Source organism: Lonchura striata, chromosome Z (assembly GCF_050655825.1).
Source record: "Lonchura striata isolate lonStrDom1 chromosome Z, ASM5065582v1, whole genome shotgun sequence".
Lineage (NCBI taxonomy): Eukaryota > Metazoa > Chordata > Aves > Passeriformes > Estrildidae > Lonchura > Lonchura striata.
This window is the reverse complement of record NC_140740.1, coordinates 64,989,207-65,011,060: the sequence shown is the minus strand read 5'-3', so window position 1 is coordinate 65,011,060 and position 21,854 is coordinate 64,989,207. Positions and strand designations below refer to the sequence as shown.

The following is a 21,854-nucleotide window of genomic DNA, read 5'->3' as shown; positions in this document are numbered from 1 at the left end:
GTTTCTCTGCTTTAAAAAGAAATTTTTAAAAAGTGAAGAAAAACCCGTGCAGATGCTGCTGTCCTTTCCCTTGGACAGTTCAAAATGGTTTGGAATTTAAAAATCAGGCTTGGCAGGCATTTATTCCTGAAGGAATGTATACTTGTTAAGTCATGGCCAAAAAAAGAAGGGGGAGAGGGGGGAAAGTTGTGAAATTAAGAAATTCAAAATGTTAGGAATTCTAGTCTTTTCAAGGATACATTTTAAAAGCCAAACTCTTCATTCTGATTTGCATGAAGTCCTCAGCAGAGTATACTGCCTGAACTCATAAAATACATGAAACTTTACCTAAGGTTAAATGCTCAGAGTACATGCAAGAAAGATATCACCCAGAGTGCTAAAAAGGTATCTGGCTGTTGACCTTTCATTTGGGAGCCCTGCCAGCATCAGGGCTGGTATGAGTCTGCTGTGGAACAAAAGGAGGAGAGCCATGGAGATCACAGATCAGGCTATGTGCTCTCTTTGACCTCACTGGGCCCAGCTGCTTTTTGAACGCTGTTCTGCACCAGTGAATTGTGGGGAAGATTTATGCTCTCCTTCTTCCCTCACATAAAATTGGGAAAAAGCTATGTCATGCTAGCCTGAGAGAGGGGAAATCTAAACTGAATGAGAGTAGGTTTAAGTTAAATATATATGTATATATATATATATATATATATATATATATACATATATATATATATAATTTTTTTTTTTTTTTCTTTCATGCAAGAAGTGTCAGGTACTGAAACAAGTTGCCAGGAGAAGCTTTGGGTGCCCCATCCCTGAAAGTGTTCAAGACCAGGTCGAATGGGTTTCTGAACAATGGTCTAGTGAAAGGTGTCCCTATCAATGGCAGTGGGATTAGAAATAGATAGCTCCTTTGAACCCAAACTGTACTTTGAGTTTATGCTGCTGCAGGCATAGATCCTTCATCCCAGTGCCCAGCTGTTCCCCAGAAGACAAAGCCTGCCTGCTCAGACTCTGCCAATGCTAGAGTGTGTGCCGAGTTAGACACAGAGCTATGCCCTTGTGAAATCATTAAGAATTGCATGGAGACACAAGACATTATTCATGTCATTCAGATGTTGTTTTTCAGCTAAATTCTGTATTCTCACTTCTAATCTCATTTACAAGCTGATGCTACCTTCTAGAAAGTAATTTTTAAAGCAAAGGTAGGAAACCAAGGAGTTGTAGATTTCATACCTCAATAGGAACAGATAACCTTTTACTTTGGGGAAGAGGATTGGTAGGGGAGTAGGTGATTAAAAACACATATGGGGAAGTTAATGACACAGTAAACACATTATGTATTGGCTTTTCATATTCAGCTATTAATGTTTTTGGGTTTGTTTTTAATTTTTGGACACAGGACCTGTGAAGGGCGAAACATCCGGTACAGGACATGCAGCAACGTGGTAAGTGAATTATAGCTTTGATGTGATACAAATCATCAAATATGATAATCACGTCCATGTTACTGCAAATAATTTGGTGGAGTGATAGTGAGAATCTTGTAGCTATCTAAACTATTTTCATACCACAGGACCCAGACCCGTAGGCAAACCTTTGTCAGTTTCTTTAAATGTGGAGAGATTATGACATAGCCTGGTGCTAATATTGTCTGGAAGGGATTGCATTCACAGCCACCATAAATAGAGAATCAATGAAACTTCATAGTTGCTCTTTACAACCTCCCTTGCAGAATCAAGACATCTTGTGTTCCCAGCAGTGCTTTGATAACCAGCTGGCTCACATTGGGTAGTCTGTCAGGCTGGAGGATTAAGCTGTTAAGAATTGAAGACAAATTAACAGAAGATATGTGATTCTATGATTCTATATATTTCTGTTCACTTGTGCCCTCACAGCATTTTAATTTTGTTGTGTATCTTAGAAAAGCAGTTTTACATAGCTTGTATCAGTGTTTTGGCATTTCCAAAGGCTCTTGCTGGGTTTTTTTTAATATGTGGCAAATACAGTTTTCAATACAATAAAGTAAGAAACTTCAACTTCTGCCTCAACAAAGTGAAAGTGTGTTTTCACTGTTGAAAATTGAAATAGAGGCTTTCATATGGAAAGTTTTATTGGGTGCCAAGAATAGTAAAGGCTCTCAAGTTACATGGAGAAATGTCAGTTTTACCAGTAAAGATGGAAAATGAAATCAAACGTACACCAGTCCAAGCTTTCTCATGCCTGATAGGGACATATTCAGAAGCCTTTCAATACATGCTTTGTTTAAAAAGTTTAAAAGTTTAACTTTAAAAAAAAAAAATATATTTGCTCATATTTAGCTTATCTTTTCTTCAATAGACCACAGTTCATAATGAAAGAAACTGCTTCTATCTGAGTTGTAGTCTCCTATGCAGTAAGATTTCTCTCAATTCTTTAGGAGCTGGTCTTTGATAATCCCTGTGAGCCCCTTCCAATTCAGAATATTCTGTAATTCTGTGATTCCTCTGTTTTTTTATGATTGTATCATTTAAGTTCCTGAAATGTCTCATCAGTCTAGCCTTCACCTTCCCTAACTGACAGTAACTGGTGCAGTTAATAAATAGATTTTCTGGCAGATTAGCAGTCCCATTTTCCTCTGAAGAATTTAGGCTACACATCTGTGTAAAGAATTTGAAGTTTGACTTGTGCTAGTCAAGTTGCAGGCTCTATGACACAAAAGAAAAAAAAAAATTACAAAAGGGAAGAAACAAAGAGATACTGTTAAAGGGTAATTAAAATCTAATTGGACTACAGTTAAAACTATTTGTTTTGTTTTGGTTAGGCATTGCATGCACATTGTGTCTTCCTGGGTCTGATCTGCCCTTGTGTCTGCTAAGAGCAGTGAGACAGAGTATATCCTGTTCTCCTGACATTAGGTTCTTGGATCACTCTGATTGAAAGGTTGGGGCTTTAACTGGGTTGCAACCCTTATTTTGGAATCACTGAGTTTCCAGGATGAGGAATATTTCTTCAGATGTTATTTTTAGCTTAGGTTCTGCTTTGCAAATGTGCACCTGAACAGTTTTCCTTCAAAATAAAATCTTGCATAGTTTTGTCAGGCAATTCCTTTACATATCTTTTATTTGGCAATACCAGCTCTAGCAGTGAGGCATACAGCTGCAGAACTCAATTATTTCACACCAGATAATCCAAAATGAAGTCTTCAAGCTTTCAGCTTTACTATACTGAAATCAGTGACAGTTTTTCCTCTGAAATATGAAGACTTAGGACTGCTTTTATGATTTCAAACTGATTTTGGGGACACTGTGTAAGAATGGCTTGTACAGTGTAAATCTAAAGTTATTTAGGAAACCCAGGCTTCCATCTCCAACATCCATTCTGTTACTGAATTGTGCAGCTGTAAAACTGAAATACCCTTTGTCTCTTTCAGAATAGAAAAACAAAAAAATAAGTCATGCTCTTTGTCATTAATGAAGTCCATTTTTTTTGTCTTCACATACACACAAATTTTATCTGCATACACACAAATTGGATCTTGAAAACAGTTCATTAAGTTCATAGCTTGTTGTGAAATTCTGCCCTAGAAAAGTTCCACAATATTGTGTGTATTTTTGTTAACTCAGATATTGCCTTTCAAGATTTCATCCAAAAAGACACTGAAAATTTAGAGAATGGAAATTCCAGGCTCATGAGACCTATGTTTTCATTACAGTCTTTGAAGGTAAAAGAGATTGAATCTCCCCTATTCCAAGCTTTCATTATCATTATCTTGTGCTTAGCTTGAGGAATGTTGTTCATAAAATAAACAGTGTTTTTGTATTTTGCAAGCTGCTTTTCTGTGAACTGATGTGTTTTTTTAATGACCATCCTCTTGCAGGAAAGGATGGGTAGTCATATATACTAAAAGCAAATTATTTGAAATGTGAAATTGGAGAATTGGAAGAATAGTTTTGGAGTCTGGCAATGAATATGTTTTATAGGCACTATCATTTGCAAGATTTTGTTACAGCTGGCTTTAATTCATCCCAAAATTAAATTACAGAAGGGGAAAAAAAATGAGATAGAAAAAGAGAGCCAAGGAAAAAGAGTGGCATGCCTGTTTTCCCATTGACCAATATTAATTATTCCAGAGATGCTGAATAATTTTGCATAATAAAGACAGTATCAAAGACTGATACTGTTGTCTATAAAGCTTCTGAACAATCCTTAAAAGAACAAATCCAGTCCAGTATATTTGCCACTTGCATTGCCTGTTGTTGATCAGAAACTGGAAAGATTATGGGTAGGAAGCCACATGTGTAAATAGTAAAAGAAGGAATGAGAGAATCTGAAGATGATTTAGGGTTGAATTGCGTCTGCTTTTTTTCTTATTATTATTCACATGGACTTAAGCATATTTCCAGCCATTTTAATATATAATCATGGGAGGGAGAGAGAGAGTAATTTGTTTTTCTTTAGAAAATCAGTCTAAATGCAATGAAAACATGTTTTTGCAACTATCTGGTTTGTTGTACTGAACATAATACAAAATAAACAAATATAATTCCAAATTCTGAGTAGGATTTTTTTTACTTTTTCTCTTTCCTTTTTTTTACCCAAACTACAACACCTTTTTTTCCTTCTTCTATGTGCATTATTAGTTGCCAAGTGCTCTCCAGCTTTTGTACCAGTCTGTCATGCCACCTCATATGCCCTTTCTCTTTTTTAGTCCTTCTGCCACTCTACTGTCTTCTGCTTTCTCTTCCCTTCATTTACATGAAAATCACTCTGAAGGTTGTTTGTTGGAATATGTACTGACTTTATGCCCTTCTTCTCAATAATCAGAATTATTCTTGTGACTGAAAATATTTTTTATTTTCCCTGATATTTTTCCTTTCATTGCACTGCTTTCTGAATCAAACAAAAAAAAAAAAAAAAAGAGAAAGAAAAAGAAAAAAATATGAGACTGACACTGAAGATGCACAACATTACTAGCTTTTTCAACAAGGCTTCTGTTAAGCCTAAGATAAAATTTGTAGATTGTAGATCCCATTAATCAGGCAACCAAAGCTTGTAAACACCACCTGCAACTCTTTTAATATATACCTCACTTTCTTCATTTGGCTGAAGTACCAGCTTTAATGTCATTCCCCCATTTTTTGGCTTGCATTCAGACAAGCTACTTCCATCCCTGTTTCTTATCAGCTCATGCTGCATTTTATACACTAGTACCAATGTTGTTCATCTTACTTTCTACAAAATAACACAATCTTCTTTCCATGCTTTAAACCCCAGCCTGGAAAATGTCAAACCTAAACTTCCATATAAGTACATAATTCTCAGAAGCACTGGGTATGTGTATGAGAAGTATCATCATCAAGTAGATATTAGCAGACCTACAAGAATGATTAGCAGAATTTAATTTTTCTACCCAGTGGTGATTAGAAATGCCATTTTGCAATCAAACCTCCAAATTTACATTTTGCAGTAAAATATTTTTAAAAATTAAATAAATTATAGACACTACACATATCTCCTTACTAATACACCATTTATTTAATGTAAGTTCACTTTTTAAGTAGAAATTCTTCTAAACTCAGATAATTTTTTGTGACTACAGTCTGTTCTTCAAACTACCAGATTTTAATAACTTCCATCTTATTTCTGACTGGCTGCATTTTAAAACTTCAGTGTGTCATCTAGAAATTATTCCTTCACACTTGGAAACAAGTGCCTTTAGTACCTAGCAAATTACAGAAGCTTGGACTTCTGGATTTGCAATCTTCTCAGCAAGCATAACTGTGAATCTGTGACAACTAAAAAACAGAACAAAAAAACCTACATTGTGTCCAGTTAATGCAAAGGTATAAAGAAACTTCGTAGTAACCTGAATAACCTGAATTGCTTCCCTTACAGCAACATTTCATGAGTTGTCAGGACTCTGGGTAAATCAGAGTTTTAAATTCAGTATTTCTGTCAATTTTTTTTAATTTGAACAGCTCCTTTTTGAGCTGTTTGATAATATGACACCCTTGATGCCTTTAGAAAAGTATGCTTTAATATTATGTACTTATAGTAATTTTTTAATGTAGTTCTTGGAAGTTTACATGCTGAAATTAAACTTACTGTATCTAATTTAAATGCTTGTTTTAATATTTAAAAAAGAGGGACAAAAAAATTAAAATGTCATGGAAGGCTGCATATTGAATTATTTGCCAAAATGGGAACATACTTCCAAAAAAGAAGGCATTCTTTTGGTGAAAAAAATATTTTATAAATAGTTATTGTGACAAATATTAATGGAACTTTGCACTTATACTTCACTGACAATTTTAGCTCTCATCACCATGACATGTTTATTTAACGCAGAGAACATTTGCTGATATTTCCCCATTTTCTTTGTTCCTATTATTTTTCTTAAGCTTCCCTCTGTGAAATATTGCAATGTGTTGGGGTTCTTAGAGAAAGCTTTAGTATGAACCCCTCTCAATCTAAGCAACTAAGTATAATCCTAAATTATTTCTAAATTCATTGCAGTAGACTATTGAAAAATCTGGCTGCAAGAAAGGTAATTCAAGCAGGGCACTCAACAAGGCTTCAAGGCTGAGTGAAGTTTCTGTTAAATCCCTAGATCTCCTAGGTCTCTGTGTTTTTATCTAAAGTTTTTATTTGGTCTTAGACAAGCCCCTGCTTGAGGACTTCAGGTTTTCTTTCTCAGTAGGAAAACTGGTGCAGCTGCAACACCGTGAGTGCTTCATGGAACTGGTTCAATAAGCTGTTCTGTCAGATGCTGCACAGAATAGCCCAGTTGTTAGTCACTTTTTGTACAGAGGAAAAGCTCCAGGTATAGTAAATCATTCTTGGCCTCTGCAAATATACAAGCACATATATTGTAAACTGTTTTAAAGTTCCTCAACTGTTTCCACCTATTGCTGCTTAGATAGGATCTTCTACATTTCACCCACTAAGTAAACTTTAAAAAGGCTGACCCTCTTTTGTCCCATGAAATCTGATCTACCTATCACCATCAAGGGACATCTGGGATTCATCTTATCTTTTCCACTGGATTGTTGATTAATGGAAATTGTTTTGAATGAGATTCAAACATGGCAAAACTCCATGGACCTTATGAATTACAATAGGGTAAAATAGGAGGTCAAGTTAAAAAAAAAAAAGAAAATCAATGTGAGGAAGAAAATGAAGCCATAATAATATGGGCCACATTATATATCTAAGAAATGAGGATGAAACTCCTGTGTATATTTTAAAATTGATTTCACAGATCAAAGGGATTTCTGATCACCTTTAAAATTATATATATTTTCATTGCAGAACAGGAAATCTTGACCTGACAGGATGAATAAAGATTATAGGTATCCAGCACAGGCTCAGTGTTTCAGTAATATCTCATGAGCCTTTGTGAGTTAAAGTCATAAAAGACCCAACTAGGACCCACAGAATTAAAGGAGGAACAGTTGTTTCCTATTCACTGGAATTTTTTCATCCCTAAAAGGTCTTCATGAATAGGAAGTTTGAAGATAAATGGACTTAGATGATACTTTAAAGTTTATTACTCCTTTTTGATTCTTCAAGGAGTGCAATAGCAGCAGTTCCTCATATCTGCAGGGGCTCATAGATAATTTCCAAAAGAAAACAAAACTGGTAAGACTTGGCTATAGTACCAAAATTGGAACAACCTTAAACAGGACTGTAGTAGTTCTGTGACCAGATACCAGGGCTGCCATGTGCTCGAGGCCAAACACAGGCCATGCAGATTTGGTTAGCAGAATTCCTCACGGAACCACATATCTCATGCAGAGATGTACGACCTCGTGTTCACTGCTACCCTGACTTGGCCCATGACTTCTGTCTGTCTCAAGGTGTCTGTCAATCTGTTGTGCAGGTAGACAAGCTACATACTGTTAAACAGCTCCCAGAATCAGACCCTTAGCTGGACCAGCATGAGACTTCACTCGGGCCAATGGAGCCGTGCTAGCTGGCAGCCTTAGAGGGTCCCCTTCCCCTGAACCATCATGCAAGTACCAAAAGCAGGACGATTTTTTTCTAGAAGACTTTTTGGAGTTAGTCTATAGTTTCTCCTGTCCAGGAGCCAGCAGAAATAATGCACAGCAAGACTGCCTCAAAAGAGCAAGTGGCCTTATCTAGAGGTGTGCAAAATGTTTAGAAGAAAATAGCAATTTACTGCTTGAAAATATATGCAAAAAACCACTGGCTTTGCCTTATATTCTGTTTCAGCGACTAAAATACTTATTTATAGGCTGAAAACCTATATCGAGCTTTGATCATCTGTTTGCACAAATGTCAGCATGAAGAAGCTCTGATCTCCACTGACATATAATACAAACAAAAACAGTAAATTTAAGATAAAAAAAAAAATAATGTGCTAAGTTTTGTACAGTTCCTATATTTTTGGTCTCAGTGACCTGCTTCTAAAAATGAAAAAAATGTTCAGAATTCAGACCACATATTTTCTCAACACTGTTCAATTTGGCATTAAAAAATATTATACAGCTTGTAGAGATATTATACATGAACATGCAAGTACTTGTGCTTTTTTAAGCAGAAGAAAAGATCCTTCCTGAGGGAAAGTCATCTCCAATGCCTTCAGGTGAATTTATGATTCAGGATTTCAGCAGGAGAAAATTTTCTGTGCCAGGCTGTGACCCTTTTTTACGTCTATGTGCCGAGATAAGTATGTGCGTATGTGTTTCTGACTGCTTGCATGTATTCTTAATTGCTTCAAATTTCACATGAAAACTTTTCTAAACACAAGCTCTGCTATTTAAATCCATTGTTTTATTTTGACCACAATATCAAAAACTGGAAGTATTTAACATTAGTCCTGGTCACCTGCTGTGTCCTGAAGGTTTGTTATGTTGAAGAACATTTTTTATTTCTTTGATTAAGAAGTAAAATCCAACACAACAAACATAGTATTGAGTTCTGTACAAAGCAGGGTTATGAATTCTGTGTGTCATGTGTTTTATTGGGCCTTTTTCTCTTTGTAAAAATAAAGCTGTTACAAGCCAGGAAGTTCTGAAGGTAGAGCCAAGCTTGAACCAAACTAGAGAGCTGGCTTGGATCTCTGCAACTGAGCCTTGGCTTGGGAATCTGCCAAGCCAATAGACCTGACTGTATTCATTTACAGACAGAAAAATTCACAGAAGGGTAGGCACCAGAAGATTTTGTGGTAGGAAATAAGGCCACTGTGTTCTTTTCTTGTTCAAAAATAGAACTAAACCAGATCTTGGGTCAAGCTGTAGCTGTCTTATTGTTCATCTTTTGTATAAGAGCAGAACATAAAGACCACTTTTTCTCTAATTACAGAGCTGTAGAGGAATAATTAATTCTCCACATATTTTTCTTCTTACTTCAATGTCCAAACTTTGTCTTGTATCAAAAGTTTGCCCAGATTATAAAAAGTGCCTGATTGCCCCTCAGTTTTCTTTAAATTTTTAAGTCAAACTGAAATATTTGCAGCTTTTTTTTTAATATTCTGTAATATATTGAAAATACATTGAAAATATATTGAAAATATATTGAAAATATATAGAAAAACTGAGTTCTCCAGCAGTAAAATACCAGCTACAGGCTTGGACTTTCAACCTCCATTTTCAAAAAGGAAAAATGAGCTCTGGGTTATTGCTCTTTGACATGTATTTTTCTAGAGCTAGATTTAACCCACATCCTTTTTTCTTTTATGTCTTACTCCACTGAACATTTTGTGACTCTTGCCTTCTACTTAGATCATAGAACTTTTGACGGGAGTTTGACCCTTTACTTTTGGGGTGCATCAGACTCAAACACAAAGTGAATTAATTGAAAATTTGCTCACATGGTACAAAGAAAATTAGATGACAATCTGTGGCTAAGGCCACAGATTGTGTGTGTGTAGTTCACAACAACAAAGGTTTGAAATGTTGTGAGCTAAGATTATTCAACATTCAGATATAATAGCCATAATCACATTCCAACAGTGGATGAGAGGCCAAATGGCTAACCTGGGTTCAAGACAAGGGCTTACAAATGGCAAATCCATAGCCAAAACTGTGCCATGTTCCTTTGAGAGAAGATTTGAAAGCTTAATCTTTAACACAGATTTTATTTTAGATTTTAATAATAAAATATGATCCATTAATGTCACAAAGTGACATGTAGCCTCCAAGTCTTTCATATCCAAAGCTGTAATAGTTTGTCCTTTCAAAAAATACAGAAAACTGTTAGTAAATGAAGGGGTAAGAAAAGATATGAAAAACATAGGTGATTATATAAACCTAAGAGCTATTATCCCTCAACAGCAATACGACTTTTCTGACTAGGAGCATAAGAAGTCTGTGAATAAAGTTGTCAGTAACGATTGTCTAATAGGAAGAAGTTCTTTGAGGGAAAACAGAGAATACAAATATCCTATAAATATATTGTCTAGTTATGTGATTGTGTGTGCATAAAAAACATTTCCTACCAAGCCTACAATCAACATGTAGGATTGTGTATGATTTAGGATTTAAAAAATGTTATAGTCCTCAAGCAGAGGGGGAACAACTATTCATTTCATCTGGTATTTCACCAGATATCATACAGGAGTAGATCTCCTTGTGGAGAGGAGTTCTTAAGGTGGAGGACTCCACAATCTTAATAATCTGAGGTAGTCATAGTGCCAATGTTTGCACTTTTTTATTTTTTTGTCTCAGTTCTTATGATGCTTAAAGTTTTTTGTAGAACTTAGCTTCTATATTCCTGTAATTATGCAATAAATTCTAGTTACTTCTAAGAAAACCCTACTGAATCCCTAGTTTTTGTGTTTGCTTGCAAAAGAAGAAGACTAGAAATATTATTCTTCAAGGATCAAATACTGGAAAGGAAATAAAAAGCACTCATGTTTATTTTGCCTGAAGACTCATGATTTTAAAGATCTTCTTGCTCTCTTGAGAACCTGTCTAATGTTCTTCAGTGCTAAGTGGCAGCAAGAAAGTATCTGTGGGTAAGAAAAGCCTAAAATTTTTGTCAGCAATATACTTTATGCATGGGTCTTTGGTATGGGTCTTCTAATATGAGTGGTTTTGTTTTTTTTCGATAGGCTGAGTTCAGGGTTAGATTTATATGTCTCGTAAATCTCCTGAAGAAGTAAAAAAGGGGTTTTTTTAAGGTCTTCTCAGTTGGAAGTTCCTAATTATGTGAGTTATGAAATCTTAGCTTAAAGAAATGCAAATTTGTATCAAATGCTTCTCATTCACTTTGCCACAGCAACTGATTTATGTCACTGAGGCAAAAAAAAAAAAGCTAGTGGCAAGAGCTTAAATAAAGAAACAAATCACATAGTTCTTTTTTCTCTCTCCTCAAACAAAGGGTAAAACTTGTCTGAAACAGAGTGGCTGTGCACACATGTTTCTCCACATATGTGCACAAGTAGAATGAGATCCAGCAAGAGCATGGTAAACCTCTTTTGCTAAACCACAAGGCTGTGGTTAAGACAGTTTTAAGTGCGTTTCTTATTTCCCATTTACATATGGTCTTGGTGTTCTTTCAATACTTTCATGGAAAGAAGAAAGAAAGGTATAATCATCTGTTGAAATATGTGTAGCTGTAGCTGTTTCAATCACTCTTTTTTGTCTAAACAGAAACTGTCTCCATCTGGCAGCTGTGGAGCACTGCCAGCTGCATGATACTGCAGCTGGCAGTCCTGAATAAGCCTGCTGATCCTCTCCTCCTTCTTTTCTGCAGGAATGCCCACCAGAAGCAGGTGATTTTCGTGCCCAGCAGTGCTCTGCTCACAACGACGTCAAGTACCAGGGACAGTTGTATGAGTGGCTCCCCATCTCTAATGACCCTGACAACCCATGCTCGCTGAAGTGCCAGGCCAGAGGAACTGCTCTGGTTGTGGAGCTGGCACCAAAAGTTCTGGATGGGACGCGGTGCTACACTGAATCCCTGGACATGTGCATCAGTGGCTTGTGCCAAGTAAGGAAAGAAGCCTTGCCTCAGCCCCTCTCCTCATGACTCCTCAGATCTCTCTGACATGCTCACTCCCTCTCCTCCTCCATACTTGTGTGATTTTAGGGTCTTTATTTTAATAATCTGTTTCCATTTACTTAAGTTAATTTCTTTTACTGGTTTGTTTTTTTTTGGGGGGGGGCAGTGATGGGGTGGATGGAGACGTATAATCTGAAATATTATTTTCTCACTTTATGCTGTTCCCTTGGTTTGTTTTTGTTTTTTTTTTTTTTTTGAAGGATTTTATTATATGTTTTTGAACTGTTCTCTACAGTTAGCTGCAGTAGCATATCTGATTTGAAGCACCAAGCATAAAATAATGTTGTAGCTTTTAATTTAGATATATCAAAGTCTTCAAGGTCTATCAAATTACATTATCTTTGAGGATTATTGCTCCCTATAAATTGGAATCCTGCATGGCATTAGATGAAATACTAAAGTGAAAAAACTGCCATTCTTTCTGTAGGACAAAGCAAGCTGCTACATTGCCTTGGACCTCAGCATTCCTTTTTTGTTACCAACGAGAAATGGGGACTTTTTGACCCTTCACTTCACAGTGTGTGGAGATTTCTTGGTCGTTAACCAATTTACTTGCATCCTAATTTGGATTTTTATTACCTTTGTGCTTTTATTTATACACTTACGCTGTATCATTGCTCCTGTTAAATTACTTACTCTATCTACATCAGACTTTATTCTTCTAAACTACATGAGGCTACTGGTTGATGAAGGGAAGGACTTTTTTACCATCTGTTAGGTTCTGAGCATACCTAAGTCTCAAAAACACTTTGTAGGAAAAAAAAAGTTGAGTGTAGATTCATGTTTCACTGCACAGTGACCTGCTTTCCTCCCTACCTTTTTTCTCTTTGACTTTCTGTTCTGAGCTAGAAAAAGCAATCCTGAAGTAAATGAAATAGAGTAGATAGTTTCTGGGTTAATCTCATTTATGATTTGAAGAAGGCAATCATCTAGACCCCTTGACCTAAACCAAGGGCATGTATCCCAAAATTCTAGATTGCCTAATGAGACAATTTTTTGTCTTGTTTTCTGTTTTCAAATCTTTTAAAAACTTGAAGCACTAAAGCACAAAAATCTAGATGGGAAAAAGATTCAAAGTTTTTTGCATATAGTTGCCTAGGATTTATGAGCAGGCTGAATTCTGGCTTAGTCCAAATATGAAGCACACTTCTTCTCAAAAAAACTTTCTCTTAGAAACAGAGTACCTACGCATCTAAAACAAACTCATTTGCATTCTCATTACATTCTTACTTGGAAGTCTGAAGGTAACTGCGCTGCTAAAACTATAAACTCTGATGTTATTTTTCTGTGTCTTGGGAAGAGATATAATATATTAGCACTAGTGTCCCTGAGTTTTTTAGTTAAACTAACTCTTTTCTTATATACCCTAAAATGGTAGAATAATTTTAAATGTATAAATGACTTTATAGTTCCCATGTTCTTCAGCATTCAGTTTCTTCAACAAACTTGCCTAATATTTACAATTCCTGCATTTTTGAGGATGACCAAAATAATTTAATTATAAATGCTCATGCTATATTCCTCACATTGAAAAATCGGTGTGTTAAATTTAAAGCAACTCAAAATATTATTGTCTCAGTGTATCCCTGTTAGCCGTGTCATATCTTTGTGACAGTAGAGGTACTGCATTAAAAAATCCATAATTAGATTTGTCCCAACTATATGCTAAGGAGAGAAATTGCTTTACCATTTATCACAGCAATAACTTGTCCTACATAAGTAGTCCAGAATGGTGAAGAGTATGGAAATTGCCATAATAAATGGTGAGCTTCCTTTAAAAACAAGGTTCTTCCATGGCTTCTATGAAGGTTATTTTAAAAGATCAGAAAACCATTGTGTTATAGAAGAACCAGTGGGGCATTCTTTCTCCGTAACATTTGTGTGAACAAACTTATTTCTGTAATTACAGGGAATGCATGTAAACTTCAGAGAAGACAAACTGTGACTCAGAAATTATTTGTATTCATTTGCAGTAGGAGCTGCAGTTTACCACTTACCTAAAGTGGTTGACATACTGTAAACATAATAATCATGGGCCTCAGTAGTTTGTGAGAGTTCATCATGATCTTGGAAGAAAAGCAACATTTTCATGAGATGTCTCTGAAACAGCAGGATTTGGGGCAGTGCAGCAGACAATTGTAATAATATACATATCATTTGTCACAACTGCAAAAAATGAAGTCTCCTAAGATATATATTCCATATAAGGTCCTGAAGATTAAAGTGAAGTATGACTCTCATGTAGTTTAACAACAGCAAGAGCCAGATTCTGCACCAGGTACAGGGCAGAATGGTTTTGTATGCAGATTGAAGAATGAGATGCTGCAGAGCAGCCCGGCAGAAAAGGATCTGGGGGTCCTGGTCCATGGCAAGCTGAACATGGGTCAGCAGTGCCCTGGCAGCCAGGAGGGCCAAGCCTGTCCTGGGGGGCATCAGGCACAGCTTCACCAGCCAGGCAAGGGAGGGGATTGTCCTGCTCTGCTCTGAGCTGGGGCAGCCTCACCTCGAGTGCTGGGGGCTGGTTTGGGCACTGCAATATAAGAAAGACATTGAACTGTTAGAGAGGATCCAAAGAAGGGCTGCAAAGATGGTGAAGGACCTTGAGGGGGGGATGTATGAGGAGTGGCTCAGGTCAATTTTTCTGCTCAGCATGGAGGAGACTTAGAGGAAATCTCTACGTGGCCTTCTACATCCTCATGAGTGGGAAAGGAAGTACTCATCTCTTCACTCACATGGCCAGTGAAAGGACCTTGGGAAATGTCATGAAGTTGAGTAGAAGAAGGTTTAAATTGGATATAAGGAAAGAGATTCTTCACCCAGAGGTTGGTTGGGCACTGTAACAGGCTTCCCAGCAAAGTGGTCACAGTACCAGCCTGTTTGACTTTAAGAAGTATTTGTACAGTGCTCTCAGGCACATGTTCTGATACTTGGAGTGTCCTGCACATGGACAGCTGTTGGACCAGATGATCCACATGGGTTCTTTCCAACTCAACATATTCTATGATTCCATAATAACAGGTCCTTTGCAACAATTGCACTATGTTGAAAGCAAAGAGATATGTTTTCTGGATTGCTCAGAGCAAAACTACTGAAAGCAACTTTAAGTTTACCCTCCTATCAGCTTGCACTGATCCAAGTGTTAATGGCAACCAACAAGATGTTCTTGAGATACAATTTTATACATAAAACATATCTTTATTTAATTACGTGCAAGAGTCCTGAATTAGTAAAAGTGATGTTAAGATCAGTGTATGTTACATAGACATATTTCTCCCAGTAGGTCAAACAACAGTATTAATTTCTTAACCAACCATAGAAATATATTTCCTTGTATGCAAGATGTGGGTCAACCCATAGCCTATTGTGTGGTCACCAACTGTTCTTTGGATTACTGAAATTAAAGATTAGTTGTATTCTGTGTGCCTCAGTACTCACTCCTGCTTTAAAGGTGATGGATTTCACTCTCATTGACAAGAATGTAATTGTAAAAACATGCAGTATTTGGAAATTTTAATCCTTCTCTCATATTTATCCTTTACTTTTCATATAGTTTGGAGGTTTAAGACTACCAGTACCTTAGTTGCATATTTATGAGCCTTTGTTTAACTATGAGATTTTGAGATGAAACCTTTGTTTTGCCTGCTGGCCACTTAGTAGTTAAAGTCAGAACAGAGACATCTGATTCTATTCAGGGCAAGCAAAGCCAAATTTGTGTATAGAACAAGCTGTATCCCTGAATCTTTGATTCCAGGAGTATGGTTAGTGATTCTTAAAAATATTTTTTATTTTATTTACTGAGATAGAGTTATAGAGTTTTGGTGAAGGTATTCAGTAGCTGATTCAGATATACTTCAAGGCATAGGCCAGCCCATGACTATGGTAGTTAAGAAATAATGCAAGCTGCAAGCATTTTACCTCTCTCCATATTGTAAACATATATATTTCCATATTACATAAATGCATTTTACCCATTAAGAGATGTATAACTTGCCCATGATCTTTATGTGAAATACCTAAGCAATTAATAGGAATTAATATCTGATAATAATTTATTTTAATAAATATTGTATATTAATATTTTTTCTCTCTGTAGTTTTACTCTTAAATGCATAGTGACACAGACCAAACAACAGCATTTTTCAAATAAAAAAACTCAGAATATTATATGTTCTAGTTCTTGCTGATCTTCTTGTTCCTCCTGAACATTTTAAATCTCTTCCTCTATAAATATCTGTGTAATTTGGGTGTTCTTTCTCCTCTTTTTAAAGAAATACAAATTACTTCTCAGATCTTTGGGTCCCATTTTGAGTTTACCTTAGCTTATAATATGTCCCATTGCTGTATTACAACTTGCTTGAACCTCAATGCTGAAGTCAATAGAATGGTCTTTAAGGAAATAGTGATTTGAAGTTCCACATTATGAAATGTCTTTATAGATAGAATTAATTGGTATGCTGAGGACAACGCATTTAAGACTTCCAGTTTCTTGTTTAATTTCCCCTGTTTGCAAAATAAATTCCTGTACTTCAAATCCTTTTTTATGGTTTTGAGAGTATAAGCAATTTCTGCATACAACAGTTGAAGCTGCAAAGCTGGAGAATGGTGGGTTGATCCTGGCTGGATGCCAGGTACCCACCAAAGCTGCTCTCTACAACCATATGGGGAGAGAAATTTTAACTGAAGGCCCATGGGTTGAGATAAGGAATGGAAGAGGTCGCTCACTGATTACTATCATGGGCAAAACAGACTTGGACAATGAGTTGAATTTATTGCCAATAAAAAATAAGAGCAGGATAAAGAGGACTAAAACAAATCTCGAGAAACATCTTCCTCCTTACCTCTCCCTCCTTTCCTCTTCCTCCTCCCTGTGAGCAATAAAGGGAGATGGGGAGCAGAGGTTACAATCAGTTCATCACACATTGCTCCTGCCACTGCTCAGGGAGAGAAATCATCCCCCTCCTCCAGTGTGGGATCCCTTCTCAGGGGAGACAGTTCTCCATGAACTTCTTAAGCATAAGTCTATCTTGGAAGCTACAGCTCTTCACAAATTGCTTTGTTCATCGCTTTCCACAGGAGGCAATCCTTCAGGAACAGCCTCCTCCTCCTTTTATTTGAAATCAAGCTTATTCCCTGTCATCACACTTCACATTATCACAGCAAAAAAACCAGGAAATTGACAGCACTGAGCATGTGTGTTTGAATACTGATTTGTACAGACTGTTTCATGCAGCTCACACCTTGTGTTTAATGTCTCTGAAAAGGAAACAACATGGGGTTCTTCCTTCCTTCCTTCCTTCCTTCCTTCCTTCCTTCCTTCCTTCCTTCCTTCCTTCCTTCCTTCCTTCCTTCCTTCCTTCCTTCCTTCCTTCCTTCCTTCCCTTCCTTTCCTTCCCTTCCTTCCTTCCTTCCTTCCTTCCTTCCTTCCTTCCTTCCTTCCTTCCTTCCTTCCTTCCTTCCTTCCTTCCTTCCTTTCCTTCCTTTCCTTCCTTCCCTGCCTCCCCTTTAGTAAGGTAGATAAAATCTCCTTTGTGTTATTGGGTTTCCCTGTTACAATCTCTTAACCTTTCTGATGCAAGGGAAGCATTCTATTCTCGTTTTTCTTTTTTTTTTTTCTGTTTTCCTCATCCCTTTCACCTCTTCCTATTATCATAGTCCTCATACATTCTCTCTCAACATAATTTTTGTCTTCTGCTTGTGTGAATTCTGAAAAATGTTCTTTTTCTTAACTCTGGCTAGAACAAGAAAGTCTTTGCTTCCTCTAATGGATGATCAAGGATTATTCAAGGCTGCTTCTGTCTCCAGTATGGATGTCAGAATCTGTGTATAACACCAGATCAGGTGTAATTTTTATAGTTTTCATAAAATATGTGGACAAATAGTAAGTTGTTGTGTAGTTTCCCAAAAGCATGTCCCATCAATATCATAGCCAAATCCTCACCTCATGTAAATGAGTATCACTTCTCTGAAGTCATAATGAGGAGAAGATGTTTTCAGTCTGGGCAGTCTCTTTTACTTACACAGCCAGAGTGACCCTCCTGTTATCTTTTCAGTCTCTCCAGCCCAGGGATCCCAGAGGAACACGTCACCTAAGCTTCTGTGAAGTGTATGATTTGTGGGATTGCTTTAAACATTTCATCCATAGCTCAGGACAGCATCAGTTCTTCTCTGTGAAATATCATGACAGCTGCACCATTTTTGTGTTGAAAGGTTAGACACTGAAAATGCCCATAACTAAACTACCTGCTAAAAGAATGAAACAGTTTTAGGCTTCCAGTCAATGGGGGAAAAGTGTATCCATGATCCATGAAAGACAGAGTAAACTTTAACAGGAAAATCTGAAAAAAAAATTAATGACACTACAATTAACAGCACCATTTTTGGCTGAAAAGTCAAAAACAGTCATACTAGTACAAGCAATTGATGAGAAATGTATTTGGTAAGAGTGATACACAAATTGACTTCTTGTACCTATAGAAGTGTAAGACCTATTGATTCCTTAAATTTCTCTGAAGAAGCAGGATAAAAGAGTTCTATTTTGCTTTCTTCTTTCTACATAAAACTTGAAAAGCTATTCTTCTGTTGATAAATCAAACCTAATTCTAATTGTATGAGTGTTTTCATTATTGTTATTACTATTACTGTTATTGGTGGGTTTTTTTTTTATAAAGACCATAAAATTACTTCATCTATATGATAGAATAACACAATGAATCATATTATAGCTTTAACTGTAGGATCAGGTCCAATGATTATAAAACTGGGGATTTTTAAGGATTCTGTTAACTAAATTTGTTATTACAAAAAAGTTGTTTAGGACCAGAAACAGCCTTTTGTTTCTTCTCACAAAACTGGACAACTTTCTCCTTTACATTCTCTTAATTTTACAGCTTATTTTTTAACAAAATCTGCATCCCAGAAATGCCTATATTAATGTTTATTATTTACAGAGTATTAAATTTCTCTTTAAAGTTCTACTTCCACATAATAATGAAGGTAGCTCTAAAAAAAATCTGATTTATTGATTCCTAAGAGTTTATTTTGCTGTGCTGCACAGTGTATTCAGCTAACGAGTCAGCTAACAAGCTTAGTTACCTTTAGCTAATTAGTTACCTGTAGCTGGTCAGAAGTCAGACTTGGTGATCTTGGAGGTCTTTGTTCAGCCCATGGCTGAGGGGTTGACCTAGATGACCTTTAGAGGTCCCCTACAACCCAAACTAGTCCATGGTTCTATTTTGTGGTTCTAGACACACCAATGCTTAAATGACTCTGTATGTGTGTGTGTGTGTGTGTGTGTGTGTGTGTGTGTCTAGACTGGGAAAATCTGCTCTACTTTAAATAGGTGACTCTGCTGAATGTCCTGTGTATGATAACTTCATGATAGTTTCTCCTCTCTTCAATGTACAAAATGTTGCTGCACACACCCTCTCCTGTTTGCAGTTCAGCCCAAAAATACAGAACTAATCAGGATAACTCAGTTTGGAGTCTGTTGTATGGAAATTTTACTTATTGGCACAGTAAACCAGCATGAGACAGGTAAAAATAAGATTATCAGTCTCTCAAAGGCTTACAAACCTGCCTTGGGTCCTGACTGTCCATATGGGATACACCTGGGACATAGCTGCAGGAATTCGTTGCTGGGCCCATGGCTGCTCCTAGTCATTCCTTAGCTTGGGATCTGATTTCTTCACATGCCATCCTTTCAAGCCAACTCCAGTTCTGGGGAATGAGAGCACCAGGAGTCTATCCCACCCCATGTTAACCCCTCATCTGCATTTTTCCACCCTGCAACATTAATTGGTCTAATATTAGAGACTGTTCTTGTCCTCCTTTAGCAATGATAACAAGGAGGATTGTGTGCTGATTTTTGCAAGATCCCTTTTTTCTACATTTAAACGTTATCTAACTGTGAAAACTCTGAGACAGTAATTTCTAGCAGGAGATTTTTACCTGTATTTCTGTGTTTTGCTCACACAAGAGGACTGAAAGTGTTGTTGCTTGCCTGTTTGATGACATAGTAGATAAATGAATAGCCTTTGTTTTATTAATTATCAACAAAAAAGCATAACTTGTGTTTCCACCAACCCATATTATTTTACAGTTGTTTTGTTCTCTTGTTAATTAATTTCAGTTTCTGTGAGACAAAAGAGGTAGCTTTTCCCCCAGTGTGACATCTTTCCAGTACACAGAAAGGAGTGGGGTGGAGAACCATGATTCATAAGAGTAATAGCCAAATGCTTAAGTTGCTATCATCATGCCAGGTAGGAACAGTTTTGTGGTGGAGAGTGGAAGGGAAATGTGATTACTTTTTGTATGTGAAAAAACCCTCAGCTGCACTATTAGAACTCCCCTGCCCTGAGTTACTAGTTTTTTACTTTCTGAACAGAGGTTAGCACCTCTGCAGAAGTACTTTGTTCTACTCTTTTAGCAGAAACAACAAGTGCTGTTCTGCAATGATGACCAACTTTGCTGTGCACCTGTCTTTGACCAGCAGCACTCAAAGCAGCTCCGTTAGCTGGTGGCACAGGGAGGAACATTGTCATTTGGAGACTTGGCAATAACAAGAAATTTAAAAGAGCAGCTTGGAGACTTCTAAGGGTTCTCTTTCAGTTACCAGGAAGTAATTTCTGTTCATGTGTTTCTTTAGCACACCTAGAAGCCTGAGTTGTTAGAATAGTGCAGTGGCTTTATTGCTGCAGGAGGATGGCAAGATGTCTGCAATGGCAGGGCAGTTATGAGAGTCCTCAGCAAAACAGATTCGTGGTTCTCATTGAAGACCTTGGAAAGGGGTCCAGCTACTATGAAGACCCAGGACAGGTGTTTTGCAGGCATTTGAGGTAGTTTCCTATGTCATCCTAAATGTCTTCTAGGGCCTGCATGCACTCCTCTCACACACTGAGCAGCAGGATGGAGTACCATATAGACTAGCTAAGCTGTTTAAGCAGTAGTCTGGGGACATGTAGCCTCTCTCAAGTATTTGAACTGTGGAAGATATCTGTTCCTTGATAACACAGATTATGTGACTGCCAGAGCACCAGAAAATTTTTGCTGGTACTGGTACAACAGAGCTCTGCAGCTGGATCCCCATTGATCCAGCCAACAGAGGACTGACTCTTGCCAACAAAAGAAGCCTGTACAGCCCAACAGAAGAGAGCTCTGAATAGCAATTTCAAGCATGTTATGAAGTCACCAAAGCTTAGAAAGAATTGCAGTCAAATGTAATGTGTCACAAAGGTCAATTAAATGCTTTTAAAATTAGTGTTTCATGTTCTAGGAGAAAAGAATAGGTCCAGCAGGCAGAATTTACTCTTGGTTTCTCAGGGACATTGCTACCAGGAAGCTGAGGGAGAGCTGCCTTGATGAATTTTATCTTAGAATGGCCATTGCAATTACTTTCTGATGCAGTGTTTTAATATTCTTCCAAAACTGATAAATCTTACCCCTGGAACTGCTAAGATATCTAGACAAAAGGTGTGGCTTTTCTGGAGAAAAGCAAGTATTTAATTAATGATCTGCTAAAGCACACTAACTAAAAAAACAAAGGGGTTTTTTTTCTCCTTCTTCAAGAAATACACAAACATATAAGGACAAAGGAAAAACTAATTTTTGCTCCAACTCAGTATAGCTATGTAAACCTAAATGCAGCAAAAACCAAAGTGTTAATGAAATGGTAAGTGAATATGAATAATCACAGATGCTTCTTTTCTTCTTATTGTTGCCTGTTTATAAACTCTTGGAAGTAAGTTCTGTTTAAATGTTGCCTCTTACACAGCAGCAGCCCCTGGATTTCTGTATCATCAGAGAATCAACTACAGAAAAATTTGCTCATGCATCTCTGGACTCTCCTATGGTGGCCC

At 37.0% G+C, this 21,854-nt stretch overlaps 1 protein-coding gene across 5 annotated transcripts in view; it reads left to right on the top strand.

Annotated features, from left to right (window-relative positions):
• ADAMTSL1 (ADAMTS like 1) overlaps positions 1–21,854 on the top strand; it is a 389,105-nt gene that overhangs the window by 242,016 nt on the left and 125,235 nt on the right. For 4 of the 5 annotated variants that reach the window (XM_085567914.1, XM_085567913.1, XM_085567916.1 and 1 more), the window contains 2 exons: positions 1,391–1,436; positions 11,692–11,928. In XM_085567914.1, coding sequence (XP_085424040.1) covers positions 1,391–1,436; positions 11,692–11,928 — 283 coding nt within the window. Of the gene's footprint in view, positions 1–1,390; positions 1,437–11,691; positions 11,929–21,854 lie in introns of those variants that run through there. The other variant, XM_021535445.3, reaches the window with a different exon arrangement.